This window comes from Rattus norvegicus, chromosome 7 (genome assembly GCF_036323735.1).
Source record: "Rattus norvegicus strain BN/NHsdMcwi chromosome 7, GRCr8, whole genome shotgun sequence".
Taxonomy (NCBI): domain Eukaryota; kingdom Metazoa; phylum Chordata; class Mammalia; order Rodentia; family Muridae; genus Rattus; species Rattus norvegicus.
The window spans coordinates 31,682,505-31,708,966 of NC_086025.1; the positions used below are offsets into that span (position 1 = coordinate 31,682,505).

General features: G+C 47.8%; 1 protein-coding gene across 1 annotated transcript in view; it reads right to left on the reverse strand.

Moving 5' to 3' along the window:
- Positions 1-2,977: 2,977 nt before the first annotated feature.
- LOC134479863 (death domain-containing protein CRADD-like) overlaps positions 2,978-26,462 on the reverse strand; it is a 182,620-nt gene continuing 159,135 nt past the window's right edge. Inside the window, exon 4 of the mRNA XM_063264594.1 lies at positions 2,978-3,696. Coding sequence (XP_063120664.1) covers positions 3,395-3,696 — 302 coding nt within the window. The 3' untranslated portion in view covers positions 2,978-3,394. The remainder of the gene's footprint in view (positions 3,697-26,462) is intronic.

Genomic DNA, 26,462 nt, shown 5'->3' on the forward strand with positions numbered 1-26,462 from the left:
GTGAGGAGTGAATGTCTGTATGTCTCAGATAGGACAGATGACAGACAGAAGAAACCATTCCATACAAATCTGGGCTGGTACAAGAATGAGTTTTACTGGGACGACTTACAAGAACAATGGTAAAGAATTGCTTACAGAGCCACTTACAGGTGACAATTATACTACCAGTTTCTCCCCTCCAGCAACTGTCAATTGCGTACACATCCTCGAAAAGCACAGGGGCCATGTGTAGCTTCTGTGTTTACTGTCTTCCCCTAACATTCTCTTGAAGAAAAGAAACTCAGCTGTAGTTAGATGTAGTCCAGTGGAGAGGACATCTTGGGGCAAGGGGAAAAGCTCTGCGTGCAGACATGCTAAGCTTTGCTTCTTGCAGATGTAAGGTGCACAGGGCCGGCAGAGAGCAACGATTTGCTCAGATTGGTTCTGGGTGGGATTTGGGGTCGGGGGATGTCAAGCAAGAACTCCAGTGCCTGTGAACTTCCTGAAGGGGAGAGCTGTTGGTATCTTAGTAGCTAAGTGCTTTTAATCTCTTCAAAGATGCTGCCCAAACTACAGCACCTACAAGTGTTCTCTAAGAGCAAAGGGTGTTGTAAAGTCCTTTGGCATTAGAACAACTGCTGTGTGTTCAGTCAAGGAAGCCAAGTGTCAAAGAGCCTTACGGGACAATCCTACTCTGCTGAGAAGGGACACGTGGGCTTAACTAAGAAACTGACCGCAGAGCAGAACAAAGCTGACTGGCTGCGGTGAGCACAAGGGGACTTTCCCTCGTTTTACTCGATGCTAGGTTTTCGAAATGACACAATGAATGTGTACTTTATTTGCGCTGAGAAAATTTAATAGAAGTTACACATTTTAAAATGTTGAAAGACGCAGTCATGTATATAAATGCTGACACAGAGAGAGAGAGAGAGAGAGAGAGAGACAGACAGACAGAGAGAGAGACAGAGACAGACAGAGAGAGACAGAGAGAGACAGAGACAGAGACGACAGACAGGCAGAGAAAGAAAGGACATTATTTTGCTGCTTTTAGTGCCTCAAAGCCTTGCTGTCCCATCGAACACATGTAGAATTTTCTTTGGGGTAGGTCTCTGAAGTTTCAGAATCTTCTGTGCAAGAACACATGGAATCCTGGTGGGCTCCCTCCCAGCCTTCTGGGAAACAGAGAGATGAGATGTAGCACAGAGGTGCAGCCGTTCAGTTGCCTGGCTTCACTCCTAAGCGCTTCTGCAGGAAGTGGGCAGGGGCAAGGCGTGGCCCTTGTCATTCAGTAGTGGCACCCCCTTGCTTACTTATTAAGGGCAGTAAGGCAGAGCTCTACTAACCCACCCAGCATCAGCCCCCCACAGCCTTGCTCTTCACCACCAGCCCACTACTGACAGCACAGGAGTGTCCCCGAGCAGGACAGATTCATTAGAAACAGCAGGAGGAGGAAGCAGCTAGGCGGCAGACCCACACCAGCTAGCTGCAGGAGAGCCCAGCCCTGCTCACTCAGCCACAAGAGGGGCTGAACTGGGAGAAAATAAAAGCCAAGACAGCTCCCTATTAGGAATCCCGGCAGGGATATGGCAAAGCAGTAAGTTCAAAGTTCAAAATGACAAATGGTTTTTGAAGACTCTGCCGAAGAGCCATCTATCACTGGGTACGGAGATGTGGCGAGAAGCATGGGCTTTATAAAATAATGAAGTACTGACTGGACCACAAGAAGGAACATTAAGAGAGGGTATGGCTCGTATACAACGCTTTGGGATGGCATCCATGGAATGACAGGGGAACAGTTGGTCTTTTCGGTAAAGGTACCAGATTCCTGAAAGGACATCAACACACACTGCTTCATGCTAACTGCTACCTCTTCACAGGCTTGTCCTTGGATGGAGAGAGATAAGCTACCTCAGAAAGTCTATAGAATTAAAAACTGGGTTCTCCGGGCATCCCAAAGGATAAAGGACATGTCTACTTGTCACCTTTAATGTGGGTTTGCTCTCTGTTTATGACTGGGTTTCATGTAGCTTAAGCCGGGCTTGAATTCACTACGGAGATGAGGATGACATTAAACTTCTGATCCCCCTGCCGCCATCTTCTGTACTGCTGAGATTGCAGGCTTGCCCCCACCACACCAAGTTTATTAGCTGCCGAGGTGGTTTTGAGCCTGCTAGGTAAACGCTCTACCAACCAAACTGCCCCGCAGCTCCTACAAGAGCTTTTTATGTCTTTCCCGGATGGAAGCTTGCCTACCTCTAATCCACTCATGCGCAGGCAAACCCCTTCCCAGCCTGGTCAGCCGACACAGGCCCTGCTGCGGGTAAAGAAGGGGCCAAGGACCCTTGCATATCTCTCCACAGGACCTCTGAGAGGCTCACAGGAGAACATGCAGACGAGCAGGCCCTGAAAAGGATCGTTTTATAACCCCTGCATGGTAAATTTTTGTTTATTTGCTTTGAGATGGGGGTCCTGCTAATAACCAAATCTGACCTGGAACTCACTGCGCAGCCCAGGATGGCCTTGGGGTGATCATCCTGCCTCAGTCTCTTAGATGGGATTACAAACACGTCCACCTGTCCAGCTAACACTATGGGCTGTTAATGAAAGGCTGGGCCACCCATGACTCTCCCCTCTGATCCAACGCCTTTAATAAAAAGATTCCTCACTTAGCTCCTTTGTCTCTGATCCAACGCCTTTAATAAAAAGATTCCTCGTGCAATCTGTTAAGATGAAGGGCTTCAGTTCTCTCCCTGGCCTCTGCAGGGAGTTTCGGCGCCTCCTGCTTAATCTATACTCCCCGCCTGAGTTATTTATCCCCACCATTGCACGGCCAAATCAATCTTGTCCCACTCCCATGTTTTTACACCCTCCATCTATGCAACAGAAGAGTGGGGTGTGTGTGTGTGTGTGTGTGTGTGTGTGTGTGTGTGTGTGAGAGAGAGAGAGAGAGAGAGAGAGAGAGAGATATACAATACTTCCTCACAAAAGAGGCACATTCTATACCACAATTCACTTTTTATTATCATCATCATTAAGAAGAGCTAAGTCCACAGTCCAGTTTCCAGGCAACGTAAGTGTGGCTGCCTTGTGTGCAGGACACCTGCATGCGATGTTGTAGCATGATTTTTTTTTTTTTTTGGTGTGTGTTTTTTTCTGGCCTTCCATCAAAGGGAAACCATGAAGTTCAAAACGGTAGTTACAACAATGCCATCTTTGAGCAATTAAAGCCAGTAGATTGTTGAGCCAGTGTGGGGGATCTACTTCGTGATCTTGAGTAGAATCCAGATGTTCTCTTTCCACCTGAGGATCATTGAAAAGAAAAACCCTAACCCAGAACAAAGGCACCTGCTGAGCAAAGTCCAGTTCAGCCTGTGTGACTTGGGAACCCGGGCACCGGCAAGTGGCAAGGGTCTGGTCACTCCAGCATGTGCTGGAGCAGCGAAGGGTCAGCCTCCACTGCTTGGAAGCCCTTGTGCAGGCTTAGGAAGGTGGCCTGCTTCCCATAACGCTGGCGCCAGCGGACAAAGGCCTCCACCACCTGCGACTGCACGTTGTGGGGATGGTTGGCCTTGCAGCGGTAGATGTCGGTCTGCGACAGTCCCAGAGACAGCACCATGGGCTCCCACTCTGGGCCTAGCTTCTGGGCCAGCTGGTTAATCTGCCGGTCTGATGGGGAGCTGTTGAGGATGTGGGAGGGGATTCCAGACATCCAGTCACCTGAGGAGGAAAAGAACAGGAAGTTGAATGAGGTAAGTACCTCAGATAGGGAATGGGGCAGGTCAGTTAGGCGACTATTCCTGGTCTCTTTGTACTGCTCAGTTCTGTGGGCTGAACAGTGCCCCTTAGCATCTCTAAAAGTGTTCAGTGCAGGAGATTTGAGAAAAGCTGCTGAGCAGAGAAGTCCGTGGATGGACACTTATTTCCTCCTCCTTGTGCACATAGACAGACAAACAGACAAACATGTATCATGCCCACGGACACACTGTTTTGTCACAAGCTTTTTTTTTTTTTTTTTAAATTCCTGTCTCTTCTTTTTTGTCAGAAATATCAAGAGCTCTGGCTGAAATGCACTCCCCTCAGTACCAGCCTGGGGACTGCTCCAAGCTGTGAGTTCAAGGCTAAACCAACAGCCTCTCTCCTGGTGGCCCTAATAAAATATCATCCAGAAAAGAAGTAGGGACAGAAGCAGGAAGCCAGAGCATCCTGCCTCCCTAAGGAAAAAAACAAAAAACAAAACAAACAAAACAACAACAACAAAAAAAAAAACAAAAAACAAAAAAACAAGCCGTAGAGCCAAGATGTGATGGGAGAGGAGAGAGGAGGCCATTCGAGCGATGTCACCATCCCAGCTAAGCCAGAGGAGCACAGAGTTGGAGTAGGTGCTGAGGAGAGCTTGACCTTACACTTCCTAAATAGGATTCTGACTGCCTGAGTCTGCCTCCTGTAAGGGGTGACTGTGCGTGGCTGTCACTGTGCACTGCACAGCCACAGACGTTCTGTCACCTCTACAGAATGGGGTCTAACCAGGTATGAGCCTCAGAGAGAAGAAGCTAAAGCTGGCCCCCGAACAAGAGAATGCTGGCTGAAGAGGGCGGTCCAGCCTCTCCTGAGGGAACGCAAGGGTGGAGGAACTGGAGTGCATGGAGTCTGAGGCCGTTTGAGAGGGACCCCTCCTTACATGCTGTGCAGGAAGGTGGCTCGATCCCAGTGACATTCAAAGTGGCAGAAGAACTCTCCTCCACCAACTGCCTTTAGTTACGTTGGAAGATAAGACCCTGAATGTCCTTGCAACCTCCAGTTAAATACTTAACACAATCCCAGGGAAAAGGATTACAAACACTTGAAGGGTTGGAGAAACCCTCTGACTGAAACAATCCGGAACCCACACTGCGTCCCCTACCCCAGCCCCTCACAATGCTTCATTTTTATTGGTTTTGTAGAATGCCTGATACCTTCCTGTTTCTCAAGTGATAGTCTACATCCCATGCCCTCCACTGAGTGAAGGCAACAGGACAGTGCCTCTAGCCCAAGATGGAGCTCTTTGCTACTGGGTTGCGACTGGTTTTCAACTGTGACTCTTCCGTTCCTGTGTCTGTAGTTTTGATGTATGTCAACTATTTACTTTTATTACAAGTTTTTTCATTTCTTACAAGAGATGTTCACAGTTGCTGTAGTCTCTGAGTACTTTCAGGTCAAGACTGCCTATTGTCTCATTAGAACAATGTCTTTATATTTATACAATCATATATATGTATGATACATTATATCATACTTTTGAATTATAAACATATGTTTATATGTTATATAAACAATTTTATCCCCCCTTTGCTAATTTTCAAGTTTATAGACCTCACTCCTATTTTGTGGTTGGAAGTGTTGCTTTGGAGAATTCTGGTACCAACTTGGTTATCCAACATTTTGCATAGAATAGTTTTTGGCCTTCAAAAGAGTTAATATTCTGACATGCTACAATGTTACAATCTTGAGGACACCTGCGAAGTAATTGCAGCATCTGTGCAGAAGGATAAGCACCGTGTGGTTCCATTCGTAGGAAGGACCTAAGGTCATCGAGGTCACAAGGGCAAACAGCAGAGTGCAGCAGGGACAGGAGGGAGGGATGGGGTTGGTGTTCGTGGGTAAGGGGTTCAAGATACTGAAGATGAGAGGTTTCCAGAGATCTTTCCCCGCCCGACACTCTCCGGATTTTATTTGTCTGTGTGTTACTTTATACACGGCTGGTGAATTGGAGGAGTCAGGGTTTGATTTGCTTTTGACTGCTTCCCTTTCAGGTGAGAGGATGCTGGGGAGGGACCATCAGTGTCTATGCTGCCCTGGCACCTTTTTATCTCCAGGACAACTCAATGCAGCAGAGGCTGTGAGCCAAGTGTCCGGCACTAAGAACAGACTATGTTCTGATTCTTCTGAACTTTCATGGTCACCTGCCTATGGATAGTGCCTCACCAATGAGATGGCAGAAGCCTGTGGACACCAGCCAGAGCAAAGATGACTGGCATAAATACACTACTTCCCCCAAGCAAAGCCCACCCTACCCACAGAGCTTCGCTCCCTCCCTCCCTCCTTATATACATCTGCTCCTCCCCCACCCCACCCATGCCGCAGAGGAGACAAAGCTGTTAGTGTCATCTGACTTCCAGCAGGAAAAGTTTCTTCCCTAGGCCTTTTTAAGTTTATGACTTCTGCGAGAGAGAGAGAGAGATAGAGAGAGAGAGAGAGAGAGAGAGAGAGAGAGAGAGAGAGAGAGAGGAAGGACACTAAATTTAGCGTGAGGATAGAATGCATCAGATCAGGCAAAGCTATAAATTAATCCACTGTGACCAGGGGCCTTTGTGTAGTGTGCAGGGCAGTCTTTAGTCACACTCCCACGGGTGTTTTGTCTGTCAGCTACCACATCTACTTTGATGTGGTGGGGAAAGTGTAATGGGAATTTTGAAGCCCAGATGTCAAGGATTAATGCAGGTCCAGTTAAATTAAATGGAAATGAAACAGACAAGGTCAACTAAAAACACAAAGTAAACGTAAGGAGATTCAGCGAGTAGTGTGGGTGGCGTATGCACACACACATACACATGCACACACACATGCACACACACATACACACATACACATACACATGCACACACACATACACACACATATACATGCACACACACAGGCACACACACACATGCACACACACATACACACACACATACACATGCACACACACACATACACACACACACACACACACACCAACACTGCAGCAGTGGGACGGGAAGAGCAAGGCTGGAAGGGCCAGGTCTGTCCACAGGTGCACCTGGCACTCCAGCAGCATCTGGAGCCACACCTTCCCACAACCTTGACGGCCCCTTCCACCCTCCTAATTGCTAGGAGCAGACCTCATCCCACCATAGCACACAAGGGCATCTGTCCTGGGATGATGAGATTATCCTTGGTTATGAAGCACCAGATTCTACTGAAGAATGCCTGTTCCAGTATTTAAGACCCTAAATGAGAATTCAACTCTGTCTATATGGATAAAATGGTCTGCCTTTATACAGATCCTAAATCTATCGTGTAGTTTTAAAAATCTCCTTCTGGGTGAAGCTAAAACTCACCTGTTTCAAAGGGAGCAATTCACACATCCAAATCCACCTACCACACAGAGTCAAGGAAGAGCGACCCCTACCCATGATGCTTTCTTTCTTCTGTATTCTCTAGCCCTTCCTCCCTCCATCTCTATGGTCTTATGAGTGGGCACAAATAGAATGTCAATGTCCCACTTCTGCAGTTGTGTCTGCCCTCTTCTCTCACACCCATGGGCAGCTGTCCCAGACCCTAAGCCAAAAGTCTCTTTGTCAGTCATCCCTGTTGGTTTAGAACCATGCGTCACTTTCTGTTTGACAGAAGGTGACTGCTGTCACCCATGCTCTTTACGTACAGAGATCACAATGTCTTCTACTTACTTCTACCCACAACCCCCACCACTTTCAGCCCCAGACCAGGGACAAAAGAAAACCTGATGGGTTGAGTACTCTGATGGTTTGTATATGCTTGTCCCAGGGAGTGGCACTATTCAATGTGTGGCCTTGTTGGAGTAGGTGTGTCACTGGGCGTGTACTTTAAGACCCTCATTCTAGTTGCCTGGAAGTCTGTATCCTGCTAGCTGCCTTCAGAAGAAGATATAGAACTCTCAGCTCCTCCTGTACCATGCCTGCCTGGATGCTGCCATGTTCCCACCTTCATGATAATGGACTGAACCTCTGAACATGTAAGCCAGCCCCAATTAAATGTTGTCCTTATAAGAGTTGCCTTGGTCGTGGTGTCTGTTCACAGCAGTAAAACCCTAAGGCAGATGTGGTGGTGCATTCTTCTAACCCCAGCACTTGGAAGGCAGAGGCAGGAGACACAGGAGGTCAAAGTCATCTTAGACCACACACTTTTTTTTGAGGCCAGCCTGGGCTACATGAAGCTCAGTCTCGAGAAAATACAAAGAGAAGAAAAATGTGAAATGTTCTTTCCTGATATGTAATCATAATGTTAAAGAAAAAGGGTTCTCCAGGTCAAGTTCCCAACTCACCGTCTTCACTGGCACATGTTTCTGTTTTATAAAGAAAGCCCTCATTTTCAACAAACCCTTGGGCCCTGGTAATATAGAGGCTTTCTGAATGAACTAGTTTATGTCTGGTCAATCTGCCCTTTCTAGCCTGCATTCTCCAGTACGTGGCCACTTTAAATGTTGCCTGAGATAGACCGCAGGGTTCAGAAGAGAATTCAGGGGCTGACGACCATGGTTTGAAGCCATAGAGCAACCGGTACAAGAGCTGGTGGAATCTGTGGCCAGGAATCTAAAGTAACAGGAAGCCTTTTAAACCTTAAAGTCCTTTCATTTTAACTTCAGCTAATTTGTGACATGTGCTGTGACCAGATATGAGTTCTTTATGATGGTGACTTGGTTGGATATGGTTAACCCTTTAAAAAAACACACACACTTTTTTTCTCCCTGGGGAATCTGATAATATACCAGTCACTCCAACTCACTGTAACTCTGAGCCACTGATGCTGACTTAAAATAATATGTTATGAACACGTAGACCTTATCCTAGGTTTATAAATAATTTTCAGTATCATAGACTTTTTAATTATTTCAACAGATCAATGGTCTGAAGAGAAAGGTCATCTTCATAATGTGAAAACTACATTTGTTGAAGATACCCACCTATAATTTAGGAAAAATGTTTCTGTGAAAATTTAGATTTTAAGCAAATTTTTTGACTTGATAAAACCTGAGACTTATTTCAGTTGGCATTTTCTTAGGTGAGGAAACTTTAAATGTGTTCCCTCTAAGAACTAAAGCAAGAGGGCTGAATTGGTGGTTCGAGTCGGACCTGGGTACACACGACCACACGACTAAATGAGGTATTCCTGAAAACCGCCAGGAGAGACAGGAACCTCCACCAGACAGGTTATTTACATTAAAGGACTCACAAAAGCAAACACCTGAAAAGGTGGTAAAGCACAAAGTTTAAAGGAACAAGAAAGCAAACGCCAAGGATAAGTCATTTTATGTGTGGAGAAACAGAAAGATACCACGTTTTGTCTAGACAGCAAACTGGCAGTGCTGGGGGTGGGGCAGGGCATATTTTGGAATATTAGTATCAGCTGTAAGTATCAAGAAGAATTCTACAATCCATTCATAGGTTGATGCACAAAGCTGTTGGTGAGATAAGGTTCGTTATTTGTGCCAGCAAATACACATCTTATAACTCAGCCATCTATTTGGAAGATATGCACATAATACTGCACATACAATGCATATATATCCACCCAACACGTATCCGCGAACGTGTTCACGAGAGCCATGCACCTATTTATAAATTGCGCTGGGTGTAGGAACTAGAAGCGCCCCAGCAGCTCTCCACTGGGGAGATTAATAGGAAGTGTGCATAGGAAAACCAGTAAGGGTGGGCTGAACATGGACGGTAGGTAGAGCGCCAAAGGAATATCCTGAAGGGGGCAAATTAAAAATAATGTCCAGATGCCACTTATAAAACAGCACAGATAAATAAAAGAATACATCAGACACAACAGTTATGGGGAGTGGGAGGGGGACGGGAACAGAAATGAAGGACAAAGACGTTCCTTGTGTCCGTTAAGGGCATACAGTGCAGCATACACACATTGATGAGTGTGCACTGTTGAGGCTGGCTTTGTGCTGCTATGTATTCAAATGCTAAATTCTGTGCCCCAAGATCCGGTTGCCCTAAGATGGGCGGAATTCTCACCTACACCAGCTTTTGTTGTGCGGACCTTGCTCCTTAAAGTTAATTGGTTAATAAAAGGCTAAAGCCTATGATTGGGCAGTACAGAGGAAGAAGAAGAAAGAGGAGGGCCCTGTTGCTAGGAGACATGGATGGAAACTGTCTAGGTATAGCTAGCGGTTTGGCTGGATGGAGCTAGGCGGTCCGGTTAACTTAGGTAGGTTAGTAGAGAGTCTGCCCAGCTAAGGACTAAGCTTTGAGATATTAAAAGGTCTCTGGTTGATTACTTGGGGAACTCACTGGTTAAGGAATTTCCAGTATCCAGCGCTAATTAAGATACGCACAATATTAGTCATCATTCTTACAGTGGAGAACTGAACAGGAGAGGGTACAGTCAGAAGGGAAGAAGAAAGAGGGAGAGAAGGAGGAAGGGGAAGAAAGGGAGGAAGGGCAGACTAGGGCCCACACCGATTGGCAGCCATCTCGTGGTACTCTTAGCAATGATCATGAGGGACGTTATCTGCGGCGGGTGGGCTGGGTTACTTCCAAGGACCTGTGTGAACTCTGGTCCTTGAGGGTAACGACTACAAAAGCATTCTTTTGGCTAAGAAACTGACGTCTCGAAGAGAAAAGAAAAGCACCTTGAAAAGCAAACCAGTTAGAAACCTTCGTTCTGACGGGCAACCACAAAGGACACCCCGAGTTCTCAGAGAGGCACAGGAATCAGATATTTGATCTTCCTGAAACCAATTCCCAGTATACCCCAAAGATGAAGGCCATACAGCAAAAACACAAATACATCCTACTTACTGCGATGGAAACCTTGATTTGACTGTCAAGTCTGGGAAGGCCAACGAGACTGTCATCAATAACTGGGCAGGGGTTGGGGCGGATACCCTCTGGGCTGGGATTAGCAGGCCAGGGCAGTCTCTAAAGATGAGCCTGTCGCCAGGTAACCAGGTAGCATGGGCTAAGTCACTTAGCGCTTCCCAGACGACTCATTTGTAAAAGATAAAGCCAGATGGCAACCAAGGCTTCATTTAGCTGTAATATGGTACTGTCTTCCAGAAATGATTTTATTATTTTCTTCAGACCTTGTGATTTTTGAGTTCTCATTAAATCGACCGCTAATCATTTAGCACTGTGTCCCCTTACATGGCTGTTAAAATAGAAGCATGCCTTCCAGGCTCTTGAGAATGAGTTTTGGGTAATTATTTCAGTTTTGTAGAGACCACATACCTTCTGAAGGAAAAAAAAAATGGTGAGCTGGATCTTTGCTACAGTTTTTTTTTTTTCCTAAGTTGTGTAAAACATTTGAGAAGTTCTTGGGGAGCCGCACCTTCCACAACCTCACCAGGACCCGACAGAGCTCCAGTTGTTAGCCATTTCTCCTTCCTTGAGCTCTGCCCTCAGACTGCAGCTTTACCATAGCTGTCCCCTTTCTGTGGGACACTTCCTCCATCCAAGTGTGACTTCTCATCAAGCCGTACCACCTGCACAGCTCTCAGATGCAATCCCACGTCCTCTGAGATTTCCCTTGTCCACCTGTGACCTCTAACGTCTCACCCACTGTCTATGTGCTGCTGCTGTTTCCCCTTCCCTGGCCCTGCTTAATGTCTCTGAAACCTTTAGCTTCTGTTGAGCAACTGGAGCTCTGTCCACTTGCTCAGTGATGCACCCAGGTACCCAGAGCAATGCTTTGCATACGACGGTCCCTCCCCTGATGCTCTGGGATAAAAGAGTGATTGCAAAGGACACTTTAGCTCGACATTCATGTATGAAGCTCTCTGTGTGTGTCTCTGTGCCTGCCTGCCTGCCTGCCTGTCTGTCTGTCTGTTGTCTGTTGAGTACCCCAGAAAGGGAGAGAATTGAACAGCAACACTAGCTCCACCACAGAAACTAGAAAACACAAAGCCCACGAAAAAAGTTCGTCACCCCTCTCCCAACTTTGTAAGGAGAAATAAATAGCATTTCTTACTATGAAAAAAAAAAGTTTATTCAAAGGTCAGAATTCTTTCCCATTCAGCCCCCCCCCCCCATTATCTCAGGGAGGGGAGGCCAGTTTTCTGTCAATTTGACACCAGCTAGAGTCATCTGAGAGGAGGAAACCTCAATTAAGAAAAGGCCTCCCTGAGATCCAGCTGTAGGCAAGCCTGTAGGGTGTTTTGTTAATCAGTGACTGATGAGGGAGGGCCCAGCCTTGATGCTGAAAGGCAATGCAAGAGGGAGCCAAGTAACTCCCCCTTCCTCCCGAGCTGCTTTCAGTCCTGGTGCTTCATCACTGACAGTAACCCTGATGAAGACATTGGGCGAGTTTGAGAAAATTAAATGTAATGATTTTTAAACTTTCAAAATAGCAGCGTATCGCGTAATTCAGCTTTTCTAGACCATCTCCTAGTCTGTAACTACATCTCTTGTTGGCTGTTAGTACAGTTCCTATAGTCTGCAATAAAGCTCCTGACTCTCTTCAATTAAGAACACCCCCTTTCTCTTTGTCCGTCTGTCCATCCATCCATCCATCCATCCATCCATCCTTCCATGCATGGACAAGATGATGATACTTTGTGAGTTTTTTTTCCTTCCTTTTCCTTTTTAATACGGCTTGGACTCCTCTAAATGCACATGCATAATTTATAGGAGAAAGTCACAAGAAGCCGAGAGAATGAGAGGAAACAGCTGGTCTTGCAGTGCTCAGCCTGGATGCCACTGGGTGCTGGAAAAGAGACACACATCTTTATATTGTAGAGGAGGAGGGGACTGAGACTCAGAAACTGACGGCATCATACGACAGCGCTGGACGCAGCGAGCAGGAAAATGCTGAGTCAGGCGCTTGTGCTTAGACGGTTGGCAAGAACTTTAGCGCTTGGGGCCAGGCAGGCAGATTGAACCTGGTACGAAATGACATGCGTTTTTGGGTTGTTTTGGTTTTTTGTTTCGTTTGCCAATTAAAAAAAAATCTCTTATTCAGAAAAATTACTGCTATAGCTCTGGCAACCTGACTTATTCCCATCGAATGTGCAGCTGCTTCCTGGGTGAATGTAGCTGCTTTCTGAGGTAATTGGGTTTTTTTTTTTCTTTTTCCATTTCATTAAAAACATGGACATTATAATTCAGAAGTAAAATCTAAAAAAAAATTGTAAAAGGAAAAATAATGACTTCTAATCAGACTTGTTTTACCCACGGGCAGGAGGGGCCAGCATTAAGAGTTCATAATACTTTGGGGAGAACAAGAAAAAGTAATTTTTTATCTTCATAATTAGAGGGAAAACTGGACATTGGTTGAGTGAAATGTTTGAATAAATAACATCACCATGTCCACCTTTATTAACCATCATAAACTTGCTTTTTTATTATCTTAAAGAGGAGAGGCTCATAAAGACAAAAATGGCTATGGCCCAAGGGAGCCAGTGTGAGCCTGCCTCTAATCTGCCTAGGTCACGGTTACAGTGGCAGAACTGCTGGGTTCATGGAATCATGTCCTTTAAAACCACACTTGAAACTTAAAGACACAGTGAAGGGCTAAGTTCCAAAGCGCCTGCTGTCTCCCTAGAACGCAGAGGTGCCCGACAGACATTGTTAATGCTAGTGCCCGACAGACATTTGAATGCTAGTGCCCGCACTGCTGGCTGCTCTGAAGGCAGTGGGTTGCCTCAATCACTCATGAGGTCCATGCCGCTCCTCCCCGGGAGGTCTGCAGGAGACTACTATTAAAGATTCCTTATGACGCTACATCATCTGGACATACAGATCTGAGTTTTTCTCTTTTTCAAAATAGGGAAATTACATTATTTCACATTAATAAATACTCTCAAAATTTAAAAAAATGTTCAAGTATTCCTTTAAGCCATGTTTTAATCTTCCAAATAAAATGTATAAACATGGGGCTGGAGAGATGGCTCAGCGGTTAAGAGCACCGACTGCTCTTCCAGAGGTCCTGAGTTCAATTCCCAGCAACCACATGGTGGCTCACAACCATCTGTAATGGGGTCTGGTGTGTCTGAAGACAGCTACAGTGTACTTGTATTCATTAAATAAATAAATAAATATTAAAAAAAGAACCGAGATAATCCTTAGTAGCAATTACAGTATGAAGCAGCAACAAAAATAATTTTTACACACACACACACACACACACACACACACACGTAGACTGATACCCAGGCTAAGGAACACGAGCTGGCCCATAGCCCTGGATAAGATCTCTGCTGCTGATTTTTGGGCACTGGCCATTACAGAGGCGGTTTGAGAAAGCACAACATCACTATAAATTATGATGCAACTCCAGTGGATTGATGCTTTTCCCTGTGCAGCCTCCTGAAAGAAGGGATGGGCCTGGAGCAGTACTGACGACAGGGTTAACTTCAGCCACAGATACCCATTTCCCGGATGGCGCTCAGATGGGCTGGATGACTTGGTAATAAGACTGTAGTGGGCAGGGTTTGAAGGGCAGGCAAATCTGGGGTACAACACCAACCCCAAGAGCAAAGCACTCAGTTCTTGCACCAGCAAGCCCAAGAGAAAGGAAGAAGACAGTGACCCACCCTTTTGTTCTTTCTGAGACAGGGCCTTGCATAACACAGGCCATCCTTCAAGATCTCCCTGCCTCAGCCTTCTGGATACTGGGTCATAGGCAGTGTCCACACCCTGTCTCGCAAGGTAGGCGTCCTAATGTGTTACCCTTTCAAAGCTGGAAGATCCGGATGCTGACAATCGAGTGATCTCCAAGGATTGGTGAAATGGTACTAGAAAGATTTACGTTGTTTTGGTATAAATGTAATATTTTCATCCTGGCTTAAGTGAAGCCTGAAAAAGGGAGGGTTTGGTGGTTTTGTTTGTCTGTCTGTTTGGTTGGTTTTTTTTAAGACACATTTTATTTTATGTGTATGAGGTTTGGGCCTGTATGCATGCGTGTGTACTGTCTGCATTCAAGTTCATGCATTTTAACTGACTGCAAATGCAACAGGACTCTGGCCCTGAAACAAAAACAAAATAAAAAAAAAAAAAACACTTGAGAGCAATCTCTGTTCCATTAACACCTGCATTTGGAATCTGGGGCCGGGAAGATCAAAGTCCCAGAGCATCCACATTAGCCAAACGGCTGGTTTCCAAACCCATGACAACTGCATGCTATTATGTGGACAGGCAGAAGGCTGGCAAAGGCGGGCAAGGACGGAGTGCCAGTACACATGTCACCTTGGGCAGAGGCGTGTGGCATGTGCTGCAGTTAGCTAAAAAGCTAACAGGGCCACGTTCCTCTTGTTCACAGCTCATACCCTCCCCGCACAGTGTCTGGTCATTAGCAGCTCCTACCAATATATTGTGAGGGTTTAGGGTTTTGTTTTGTTTGTCTTTTTTATTTTATTTTTTTTAAGCTACTGGGGCAGTTGCCATGGATTCAGAGGCTGCTCCAGTCTCACGCAATGCATAACTAGCTTGATAAAGGGCCGGATATGCCACGCGGCGGGGCGAAGCGAACTGCAGAGTTCCGCTTGGCTGTGCGGCTCTGCAGTTCTTGACGAGCTTGCACTTTTCTAGGCTTCTCCGCGTCTCAATTTTGTGAGGAAAGAGACTTCAGAGATATTTTTATCACGGGGGGATGCGGGCCTCGCTTCACGTAAAATGCAACGACAGCGCACATTAATCCAGCGAATTCTCCCAGGGGCCTACAGTACGGGCACATTTGAGGCACTGCCGACAGAACACGAGGCAAATCGGGCTGATTATGGACATCGTTGAGGGACTGTCTCAAACACTGTAGGCTTGAGCACCGCTGTTGAGCCAAACGCATATACCGCCGTGAAGTTGAAACGAGAGAAATAAAGTCACTTGCTCACTCTGGCATTAGCTGGTGACAGAGCTCAGCTGGCCAGGTGGCTGTGTGCTGTTGCCTGGGTCACAATCCTGGCACCCATTCCGCGGGACCTCAAATAATAATGCAGGCTCAACCCTGATTGATGTTGCTAATCCCCTTACCAGCCATGAAGATAATGTGTGTGTTTCTCCTGATCTTTTCTATATTTTTATATATTTCCATGTTTCTTTCTAAACATACGGATATATTGGAAGCATGTGATACGTGTGAAAAACTGAAAGAAAAGTTTCACAGAACAAAGGAACCACCTTCCCAATATGTTGCCCTGGTTCATTTTAAGGGCGGCTTAGTAATCTCAAAATTTATTTCATTTCCTAGTGACTGACAGCAGGCGGAGGCTTGCTTAATCCTGTATATTCCCGGTCTACGTTCCCATTCTCATCAGTCATTAGCTGGTGCCACCTCCTCAGAGGAGCCCCCTGGGACTCTTCAAAGGTACTTAGCCAGTCCCTTCTCCAGGGGACAGATTCGGGAGAGAAAGGGAGGGGTTACAGAGATGCTTTTCTATGCCCAACCTGAAACCCTATTGGAGCAGGAGACCTAGGGCCCAGGAGAGGAGGGGCCTCCCCCGCCCCCGCCCCCAAATGCTTCCTGGCATCTGTTTAGTGCTCAATAAGCAAGTGTTGAAATAAGTCCTTTAGGGGGCTGAGGAGAGAGCTGAGTATAAAAGAACTCACTCACTAGAGGCTTCACTTCAGGAGTCAATGGATGAAATTTGGCTACCTTATGTTGAGTGTGGCCTATGTAGTTCAACTAGATTTAGAACTTGGTAGGAGGTTCCATAAAATCCCATATTGGTGACTTTACCTGTCAGCTCCCTGACATCATCTGTATGCTAGTCGCCACTACCGCCCCCGCCCAAGTCGCCCCGCCCCCAGTCTTCCTGCCCCCAGGCGCCCCGCCCCCAGGCGCTTTCAGGGCAGATACAGCTTGAGTCCTCTGAGTCGTGTGTCCTAAGAATGTGGTGGAAAACAAGCCCATTCAGAAAAGAGGACAGATTTAGAGCAGATAGTTCCAGCGATGAAGATATAGGGGTGGGGGATAGAGACACAAAAAGGCACAGTGCGCCAGTCGTTAGGGAAACGCACATTTAAACCACAGTTGACCACTCAACTCAGATGAATATGGCTGCCAGGCTCAGAAGGAAAAACCCTGCTCGCGTGAGGATCCATCCACGGTCACATCCACCGAGGTGGAGTCGTGCTTGCCTGGAGCATGGGGAGTGGAGTGCCTTTGTCGGGTACCAGCTCAGCTGTAGAAGATGAATAGGTCCTTCACACCTGTCAGACCGCACTGGGTCTAGTTAACGATGACACATCATGTAGGCTGCATGTGGGTTTCACGGTACAATGGGGAAAAGCCGAAATTAAGGGGAACTATATACCATGTTGGCGGGGTTGTGGAGCGACAGAAAGTTACTCTAAAGACAGTCTGGGTCCCCAGCTCCGAAAAAAAGAACCAAAAAAAAAAAAAAAAAAAAAAAAAAGACAGTCTGACGGTTTCTTAACAGGTTAGATCTATAGCAGGCTTTTGTTCTTCCAACTGCATTTCTAAGCATTTACCGCAGAGAAAAGTAACCTCCGTTCACGCAGTTACACGCATGAGGGTGCTTAACGCCGGTGCTTCTCGATGGCTTCATAACAGCTGCGAACGGGTAAACAGTGCGTGCCATATCGGTACAGTGGAGTATCGCTGTCTAGTAAAATGAATGAAATACTATACATACTTCGACCTGAATGAGTCTCAAAATAATTACACTGAATGAAAGAAGCCGAAAAGGAGGAGGAGGGAGTACAGAACTGCATTTAGGTGAACGCAGGCAATGAAGCCCACGAATAACAACAGAGAGTAGATCCATGTCTCCCCCCAGAGCACCCCCTCTCCCTCCCCCAGGCTGGGGAGATGGGAGGGAATTACAAAGGATCATGGGGAAAGTTTCAAGATGATAGCTATCTCGTTATCCTGACGGTGGGGATGGTGTATACACACGTGTGGAAGGAGATGGTGTATACACTCGTGTCGAAGCATGCCAATCCACTGTTGTGTTTTGAGGCAGGGCCTCATACAGTCTCGGCGGACCTCAGCCCTGCTTTGGAGCTGAGGTTGACTCTGGACCCTGGCTCCTCCCGTGATAAATTACAAGCATGTACCACTGTACCCAGTGCAGCTTGTGAGACTTTACACCGTGTGTTTCATGCCGATTCCTCTTCAAGGAAGCTGGCTTTGTTTCCTTTAGAGCACTCAGATGCCATGGCTTCCTCCTTGTCCCCAACCCCGCCCTCCATCCTGGCCCCATCGCACTCTTCATCGTTGTGTGTGATTCCCATCCAGCTGATTTTGGAGGCTGTGCTGGCACAACTTCCAATGCCCTTCCATTCACTTGACGGGATGGGAACTTGCCCTGGCTTAACCTTGGCCTTGCCTGCCAGCCCACCTGCCATCGAGTACCAGGAGGCCTGGGGGAGCCTCTGAGCCAGCACTGTGGCTGATAGAAGGAGTTGTCACGTTGTTCTGTCCAGTGACCCCACTGCTGGGTTCTCTCAAGTAGCTTGAGAAAAGGCTGTGGGCCCTGCCATACGGTCTCAACCCTTTCACCCACAGGGATCACTCGAAATCAAGGACTACAGAACCTCCTTTTCAGTTCTAAAATGTCCCTCTTAAATGGGTAAAGGATATGGGGTTCAAAGCAGCGGAAACATACCCAGAGGCTTCTGGAGGCCGAGGGGATGGCTTTGAAAATGTACAAGGTGTTAGGCGTTTAGAACAACCATAAATCGCAGAGAAACTCTGATTCTCGGCATCTCTCAGAGGAGCGTTTCCAGAGGCTGCAGGGCTTTCAATTAACAGCTCTGGCTTCAGCTTTGGCCGCTTCCCCTTAGAACAACAAAAAGAGCCATGCCAGCTACTAAAGGCGGTCTTGTTACACAATGCAGTTAGTCGCACATACGCTTCCCTGTGGGATTGAGCCCAGGTTTCACAGTGGTCTATTTTACTTAGCACTGATAGTTTTATTTGTTTCCTGTTAAAGACATTTTCCACAAAACTGACTCTTGCCTCATCCTTGGCGTAAGAAAGAAGACTCTGATTTAAGGCCGTGAGCCACAGATGTGCCTCGGGTATAAAGAACGTCGCTGAAACTTCTCACGGGAGGCAGGTGTCCCGCACGCCACTAAGTTCTTTGGGTCCTGCTATGGAAGGTTTTGCCTTTAACCTGGGCATCTTGCAGGAATGAACATAAAAGGGAAGGCCAGTTTTATATCTTCTTGTCTAGTTTAAGGGCTGCTTGGCATGCTTGCTCACTTCCAATGGCCCAGACTTTCATTAATTGAAAAAACAAACAAACAAAAAAAACCAAGACCATGAAGGAGGCAGCAGGAGAAAGCAGAGGGAACTTGGTACTGATATACCGCCTCCTCCTCCTCCTCCTCCTCTTCCTCCTCTTCTTCCTCCTCTTCCTCCTCCTCCTTCTCCTCCTCCCTCCTCTCCCTTCCCTTCCCACCTCCCCCTCCCCCCTCCCCCTCCCCCGAGGTTGGGGTCCCTGGCATCATAGCATGGAAAGGTCTGTCTGATACTGCGGCCTTTTCTGCTCCCAGGGTGGGGTTGGGAAAGTTGTGTGAAGGTTCCCTATGGCCCAGCACTGTCTCCCTTACAGCCCCACACTTCCCTCCTAGCTACTGGGTAGATAAGGGAAGGGAAGCAAGATAAAGTAATTTCCTTCATGCTTGTATGACTGATAAAGCAAATGCTGTGCTCCAGCCTGAGGAACATTTCCTAGTACAGTCCCTTCTGGTTCCAGGGAGCTCCGGCACAAGTGTGCTCTCTGTGTCATTTTAAAGCAAGGATGGGGGGGAGACAAAGAAATACTTGTGCTTTTAGAGCCACTGCCACAAGACAGGTAGCATCCACTTTCTTAAAAAGGGAGCTAGTAGTATTAGGACACACTGAATGACATGCCCTAAACTCTAACTAGTAAATGTCTGAGACTATATCCGGCTCTGTTTGGCTGAAGGTCTGGGTTCTTCCAGACAGCCTGCTAAGATGCTGATGAGGTGAACGCAGTTGACAAATCTGAGAGAGAGAGAGAGAGAGAGAGAGAGAGAGAGAGAGAGAGAGAGAGAAGAGGAGAGAGAGACAAAGAGAGAGACAGAGAAAGAAACAGAGAATGAACATGACCATTTCAGACTAGTCTGACTGCAACAATTCTCAAATTGTGAAGATTCTCGGACACTCCTACTAAAGGGCCAGCCTGAATCCTCCAGGGAAGCACGCTATGTAGCCTAGAGGGAGAAGATGAGTCTTACATGCTTCCATAATTCATGCTGCAGCTGGAGCATCCTAGAGAGAAACAGCTCCTGTGAGACAGTGGGCAGGGGCAGCTACACTTTAACAAAATAACAATAGAAACTTGTTTTCTCAGGATTGGCTTGGGATAAGCCCCTTGTGAAGGTGTGTCTGGTAATACCTGTTTGGAGAGACGATGTGACCAGTGACTGACCGAGAGATGAGTGGACCCAAAGACACAATAATGCTTGATAACCTCTTCCCAGCATGCTTCACCTGTTCCATGGCACTTTCTACCCCATACAGGTCATCGGCGTTCCAGTCTGCAGAAGATGTGGACACGGCAAACAGCACCTCAGTTTGGGAAATGAATACTCTATTTCTAGAGGGGCTGCTTTTAGCAAGATCGTTTGCCAAGGGCGAACCTTGGATTCAGCTATTACATCATCCAAATCGCTGCCCTTTGGTGCTGACGCCACACCATTGGCCCCTGGGCTTCCGAGCTTTTCACTTTACAATGCAGTGGAATGAGATCTAGTCAGTAGAAAGTGTATTTCAAATTTAGGATTTGGATCTTTTCTTGGTATCTCTTGAGACGCTGGGCAGCGGCCATAGGCTGCAGCTCCTGGCCAGCGAGCTACCGGCCATGCTACCCAACCCCAGGGATACCCAATCCTCTTGTTGCACTTCTAAGCTAGGGTGCTCATTAGGGCAGGTATGTTGAAATGCATTTGTGACCTAGGATATTTTCAGGTTAGATTGGCTTTACCAAGATGTAACCTTGCTGTGAGCTGGGAAACATGGCCGGCCCCACAGAGATTAGTAACTGAAACTACGAAAAATACGAACTTCAAGGTAGTGTTTTTAATTTCCTCCTCCAACAGAAGGTACTTGAAGAAGGTAAAAAGGAAGAGGAGGATAAAGAGAAGTGAAAGGAGGAGAATGAGGAAGAAGAGGAAGAGAATGAAGAGGAGGAGGAGGGGGAGAGGAGGAAGAAGAGGAAGAGGAGGAGGAGGGGGAGAAGAGGAGGAAGAGGGAGAGGAGGAAGAGGAGGAAGAGGAGAAAGAGAAGGGGAGAGGAGGAAGATGAGGAGAAGAGGATGAAGAGAAGGAGGAAGAAAAGGAGGGAGAGAGGAAATTGAGGAAGAGGAGGAGGAGAAAGGAGGAGGAGAGGGGGAAACAAAAGGGAAAATCCCGTCATATCTTTTTTAGTCTGTTTCCTGGCAGTATTTCTGTGTAGACGGCCCAAAGAGCACAGAAGCAGCTTGTATGGTTAGGAAATTAAAGTGCTATCGAACTTAGGAAATTACAGGGATGGGGAACAACCGCTCATCTACATGTGTCCCATCTGCTTTTGGTTTCATGTTTTGCACAAGCAATTGCTGGAAGCATTTGAGGGTGTGCTACGACACTGAACACGAGAAAGGGGTGTGTCCTAACTGCAGCCTGGAGTAGAAATGGGGGGAACGTGAGGGGGGAGGGGCTGGGGGGGAGGTGAGTGAATGCAGCCCTGGACTCCAGGGAGGGTTTCCAGGAAACAGCAATGCAGAGTATCACAAACACAAACCAAGCGCGCACACAATCAAGCCAGTGTTTTGGAACACAGTGAAAAGCAGCTTTCCGCTTGGTGGGGAGATGCCACCCATTTCATTACTGTGTCAGCTTGGGTCACAGTGTCCTCCACAGTTTTGCTGTGGCTGCAGTTGCTCTCAAGCTGCTTTGACTGTGACACTTGTGGGCGCTTGACCACGGCCCAGAGCCTGCTGCTGCCTTTTTCCAATGTGAGCTCTTAAGAGGGGTTCTGCTTCTTCACTGTCCTCGGACTACTCCCCACTGCCCGCCCCACCTCCGTGAGCTCCTTGGAGCCTCCCTGCACTCTTGGCTCAGTTATTGTGGCCACTTCAGCCTGAGCCACAGCCTTGCAAGGAAAAGGGCCTGGTTTCTCAAAGGACAGGCAGAGCCCAGAGCAGCAGTGGGTTCACACCCCAAATAAACAAAGCCTGAACTGAAGAGGGGTTGATAGGAGCCGACACTCTTTGGCTGAAATAACTCTGTGGCAGAGAATTCTTTAGAACTAAGAAGAAGAAAAAAAGGTGTTTTGTATCTGCACCGGTCCAACCAATTAAATGCATAGAGGAAGCGATTAGAAAGTTATTACTGTCTGTCTGTAGGTAGGAGGGGAAGAGGATGGTGTGAGTTGTTGATCGGCTGCTTACTCTTCTGGGTATCCTTCTTAAAGTGGAGAGCAGATAAAGGTCCCTGGGATGCCAGGAATACAGAGCAGCAATGTGAGTCTATTCATACGATCCCTTCCGTAGCATAAATCACCACCAGCCTCATTAGTCCACTGTTAGCAGGCGGTGACAAACCTGCATCGTAAATCTGACTGCCATTTCTGAGCAATGACTCACAAGTTTGAAAGAGAGCGCTCCCCTCTCCTTCCCTATCCCGTGTGTGTGTGTGTGTGTGTGTGTGTGTGTGTGTGTGTGTGTATGTGTGCACACGCGTGCACGTGAGTACATGGATGTGCATGTGTGTGCACACAAGTGCGTGTGTGTGTGCATGCATGTGTGTATGTAGGCCACAGGACAACTTCATGCACTGTTCCTCAGGTTCTGTCCACCTTGTTTTTGAGACGGGGTCTCTCTCTCTAGCCTGGAACTCAGCAGTTAGGTAAGGCTGCATAGCTGGTGAGCCCTAGGACTCTGCCCGCCTGCACCTGCCCTGTGCAAGGACTATGAGCCCACGACCAGCTCTTTAATATGGCTTCTGGGAGAGAAACTTGGGTCCTCATGGTTGCAACGGTGCTTTGCTGACTTGGCTATCTTGCTCCTCGATCCCATAATCCTCTTATCGGTACAATATTCTGGTCACATTTACTTAGTCATTTGAGAGACTGTGTCTCCAGAGTTCTTGAACACACTTAAATACAGAGGAAGGGGGTACCATTCACCATCACTAGGCATTTCAGGGTGCCAGTGGTCAAGGCAAAGGAGATGGCCCAATAGAAACAGACCCAGGAGGCGAACGCATGTCATGCGGATAAAGTCTAGAGTCAGCCATGACACGAGGTAACCTTGTGTGATGGCTTTAGTGGGATATCTCACATGGATTAATGGTGGTCTCTAGCTGGTGATGCTGTTTGGGGGAGGCTGTGGAACACTGAGGAGGTACAGCCCTGCTGGAGGAAGTGTGTCATTGGGGGAGGACCCTGAGGGCACACCCCACTTTGCTCATTCTCTGCTTCCTGTGTATGTGCAAGCATGTGGTGGGCCAGTTTCCTGTTTCTGCTGCCGTGATGGAATCTAACTTTCTGAAACTGCAATCCCAAATTCATCCCTTCCTCCAAAAGTTGCTTTTGATCAGTGTGTTTTATCATGGCGCCAGGAAAATAATTGATGCATCTGCCTTCTAGAGCCATAGCGACGATTCCACGGGATACAGTGATGACTCAGCATCGAGGAGGTCCCTGCAGGTGTTCAGGTTAACTTCCCCAAGGGTGAGTGTGGTCTCCTTTACTAGCAGACCCAGGAGGAAGTTCTTAAGATTCTAGGCTCTGAGGCACAGGTCACTGCAGGTCCTTTTGATTGGCCAAGGCCATTGCTCATTAAGGAAAATTTCAAGTTTTCCTTTTCCTTAGCAGTGACACAGTAACTGTATCGGGGGAGGGGGTAGCAATATTGGTATAGGCGCTAAAACTTCACCCTTCTTCCACTGACTCCTGGCTGCCTACCTGTTCAAGTGTGTGTCAATAGGAAGAGAACAGCCAAGCTCTCTCGCCCACTCTCCTACAGCACCACAAGAGGAGTCTGGAGTTCAGATTAGCCTTGCCTGTCCCATTCAATCCTCCCATGTTACCTTGCTTACTTGGGCTATAGTCTCCTACAAAGTAGGGGTGGGGCATTCTCAGAATGCCATCTTGGCCTTCCAGGGCACATGGCCTAGCTTTCCTGTGGCCCTGAATACAAACAAGAACAGCTGAAGGGTAAGTTAGTTGGGGGATACAGTAGGGAGTCTATCAAACCAAGTCGCATAGTGTATTCAACACAGAGATAAGAGACCCAGGAGTTAGGAGACGCACGATCTAGTCCATGACCTAGGGACGCCTTCTGGACTCACCTTCCACACCTGTAAAATGAAAGGGTTGAGACAGCTCCAGACACTGCAAGTTCGAATATCTCCACGGGTGTAGTAAAGAGTATAGACGAGTGTAAACGCGGGTCTACAGGGGCTAAAGACACCCGTAAGGACAGATCTCACTAGCATCAGTTCCTGCTTAGAAAGAGTTAACTGTAGCCCTCCGGGAGGCTTCCAATGTCTCCAAGTTGCATCTTTCAGAAGAAAGCCACAGATTTGTAAGAAAAAAAAAACTCTCTGGGTTTTGTTTGGTTATGTTTCGGGTTTTTGTTTTGTTTTGTTTGTTTCTTTGGGTTTTTTTTTTTTTATTTGTTTTGTTTTGTTTGAGATAGGGTTTCGCATAACCCTGACTGACCTTGGCCTTCCTATGTACCGAAGTTGGTCATGAACGCGTCTTCCTCCTCTACCTCCCAAGTGCCAGGATGCACCCCCATGGTTGGCTGAAATCTCTTTGTTTTACATACTGTCAATGAATTTAAAAAAAAAAAACCCTCACACACATCTAAGTATGCTATATAAGCCAAGCAAAATGTTGCATGCAGGGTGGCTGCAGCCTAAGGGTTCAGTCTGTGGCCTTGGCACTGGGCCATGTCTCTGAGCTTTCTTTAAGCGCTTGCGTACATTCTGTGATCTGCTCCAGAGCATGTTTTCACAGAAAAACTGCTGCCCTGATTAGTGTCTATCTGATAATGGAGCCAGAAAAGACCAAGCGCAGGACTGTGGACAGGACGAGGCTGGGGTCTGCTTTGGAGCTCAAGGGCAAATCTTAGGAGACCGGGGATGAGGGTCAGACCGGAACAAGAGGCATGGCCCGGTTTCTATAGCAAACCGATTCTGCCTGGAACTGGAAGAGTGAGCTGGAAAGGGGGTGCCAATGTATGCACCCGAGCAAAGCCCGAGGATGCCTGCCCAGGGACGGCGGGGCGTGTGGTCTGAGCCAGGGCTGGAAACCTCGGAGAGGATGGATGTAGTTTTCCCACTCCATGGCTCCTTGCAGGTTTCCTGGCCTTGAGTAAGGGTAGGGCCAGAGGGATAGTTAGAAAGTCACTTCAGGGGAAAATTGACCACTGACCCAAGGTCGGGTCAATACAGGAGCTATACAGAAAAGTAGAGGGGGTGTGGAGGTTCAGGAAGGAAGTGGACATCGGCTGACGGGTTAAACACAGGCCAAGATAAGAGGAGCCATGGACTGCCCAGCTTCTAGCTTGAGTAACTTGGTGACTGCTTTTGCCTCTGCTGGAATTGAAATGGAGAAGGCTGGGCCAGGGCGACAGCTCAGCAGATAAAACTGTTACCTGAGCAAAGCTGGAGGACCTGAGTTCAATCCCACCCTCGGCTGAGGGACAGAACCCACTCCAGAACCTGTCCCCTGACTTTCACACGCACAAGGTGGTTCACACCCACACACACCATACACATGTGCACCCATGCACATACAATAATAACCCAGAGAAGGCTGCGTGCAGAAGGGGCAGGGAGGAGTGAGACTGAGAGACATGTTTGAATGTGCTCAGTGGGAGATTCCTGGGGGGGGGTGCAAAAGTCAAAATCTGAGCTACAAAATAACTCATCTAGTTCTCTCATTTTCTTGGCCCCTTACTTTTCAAGGCACTTTTCGGGGAAACTGATTACAAACGACCTTAAGCTGTTCACTGGGGTTGGGTTTTCAGCAGCGGCTCTCCTTTGGTTGCCTGGTATAACCCGCATCTGTCTTCCTGTGCTCAGTAATAAATGCATTGCTTTGCTTGACGGGCATTGTTTTGTGGTGTGCTCACTTGTCCGTCCGACTTTCAGTTCTGCTGTGTGGTAGGATATCCCTGAACCGAGAGAGGGAGGGTTGGCTTCCACTGTCCGTCCAGGAGACAACCCATCACTGTGGCGGAGTCACACTGGTCAGAGCCTGAAGCAACTCATCTGCCAAGTGCAGGGAGAGGGGGAGGGGGAGAGGGAGGGAGGGGGAGAGGGAGGGAGGGGGGAGGGAGGGGGAGGGAGAGGGGGAGGGGAGGGGGAAGGGGGAGGGAGAGGGAGAGAGAGTGAGAGGGAGAGGGGGAGGGGAGGGGAGGGGGAGGGGAGGGGAGGGGGAAGGGAGAGAGGGAGGGGAGGGGGAGGGGGAGGGGGAGAGGGAGGGGGAAGGGGGAGGGGGAGGGGGAGGGGGAGGGGGAGGGGGAGGGGGAGGGAGAGGGAGAGGGAGAGGGAGAGGGAGAGGGAGAGGGAGAGGGAGAGGGAGAGGGAGAGGGAGAGGGAGAGGGAGAGGGAGAGGGAGAGGGAGAGGGAGAGGGAGTCATGCGTGTTTGGTTTGCTCCTAGCTTTCTCTGCCCTCACACGGTCTAGAGGCTAAGCCAGGTGAGTGTGCTTCTGACTATCGAGCTGGGCCTTCCTACGTTGATAAACACAATCAAGATACTCCATCACAGGTGGCTGGAGAGATGGCTC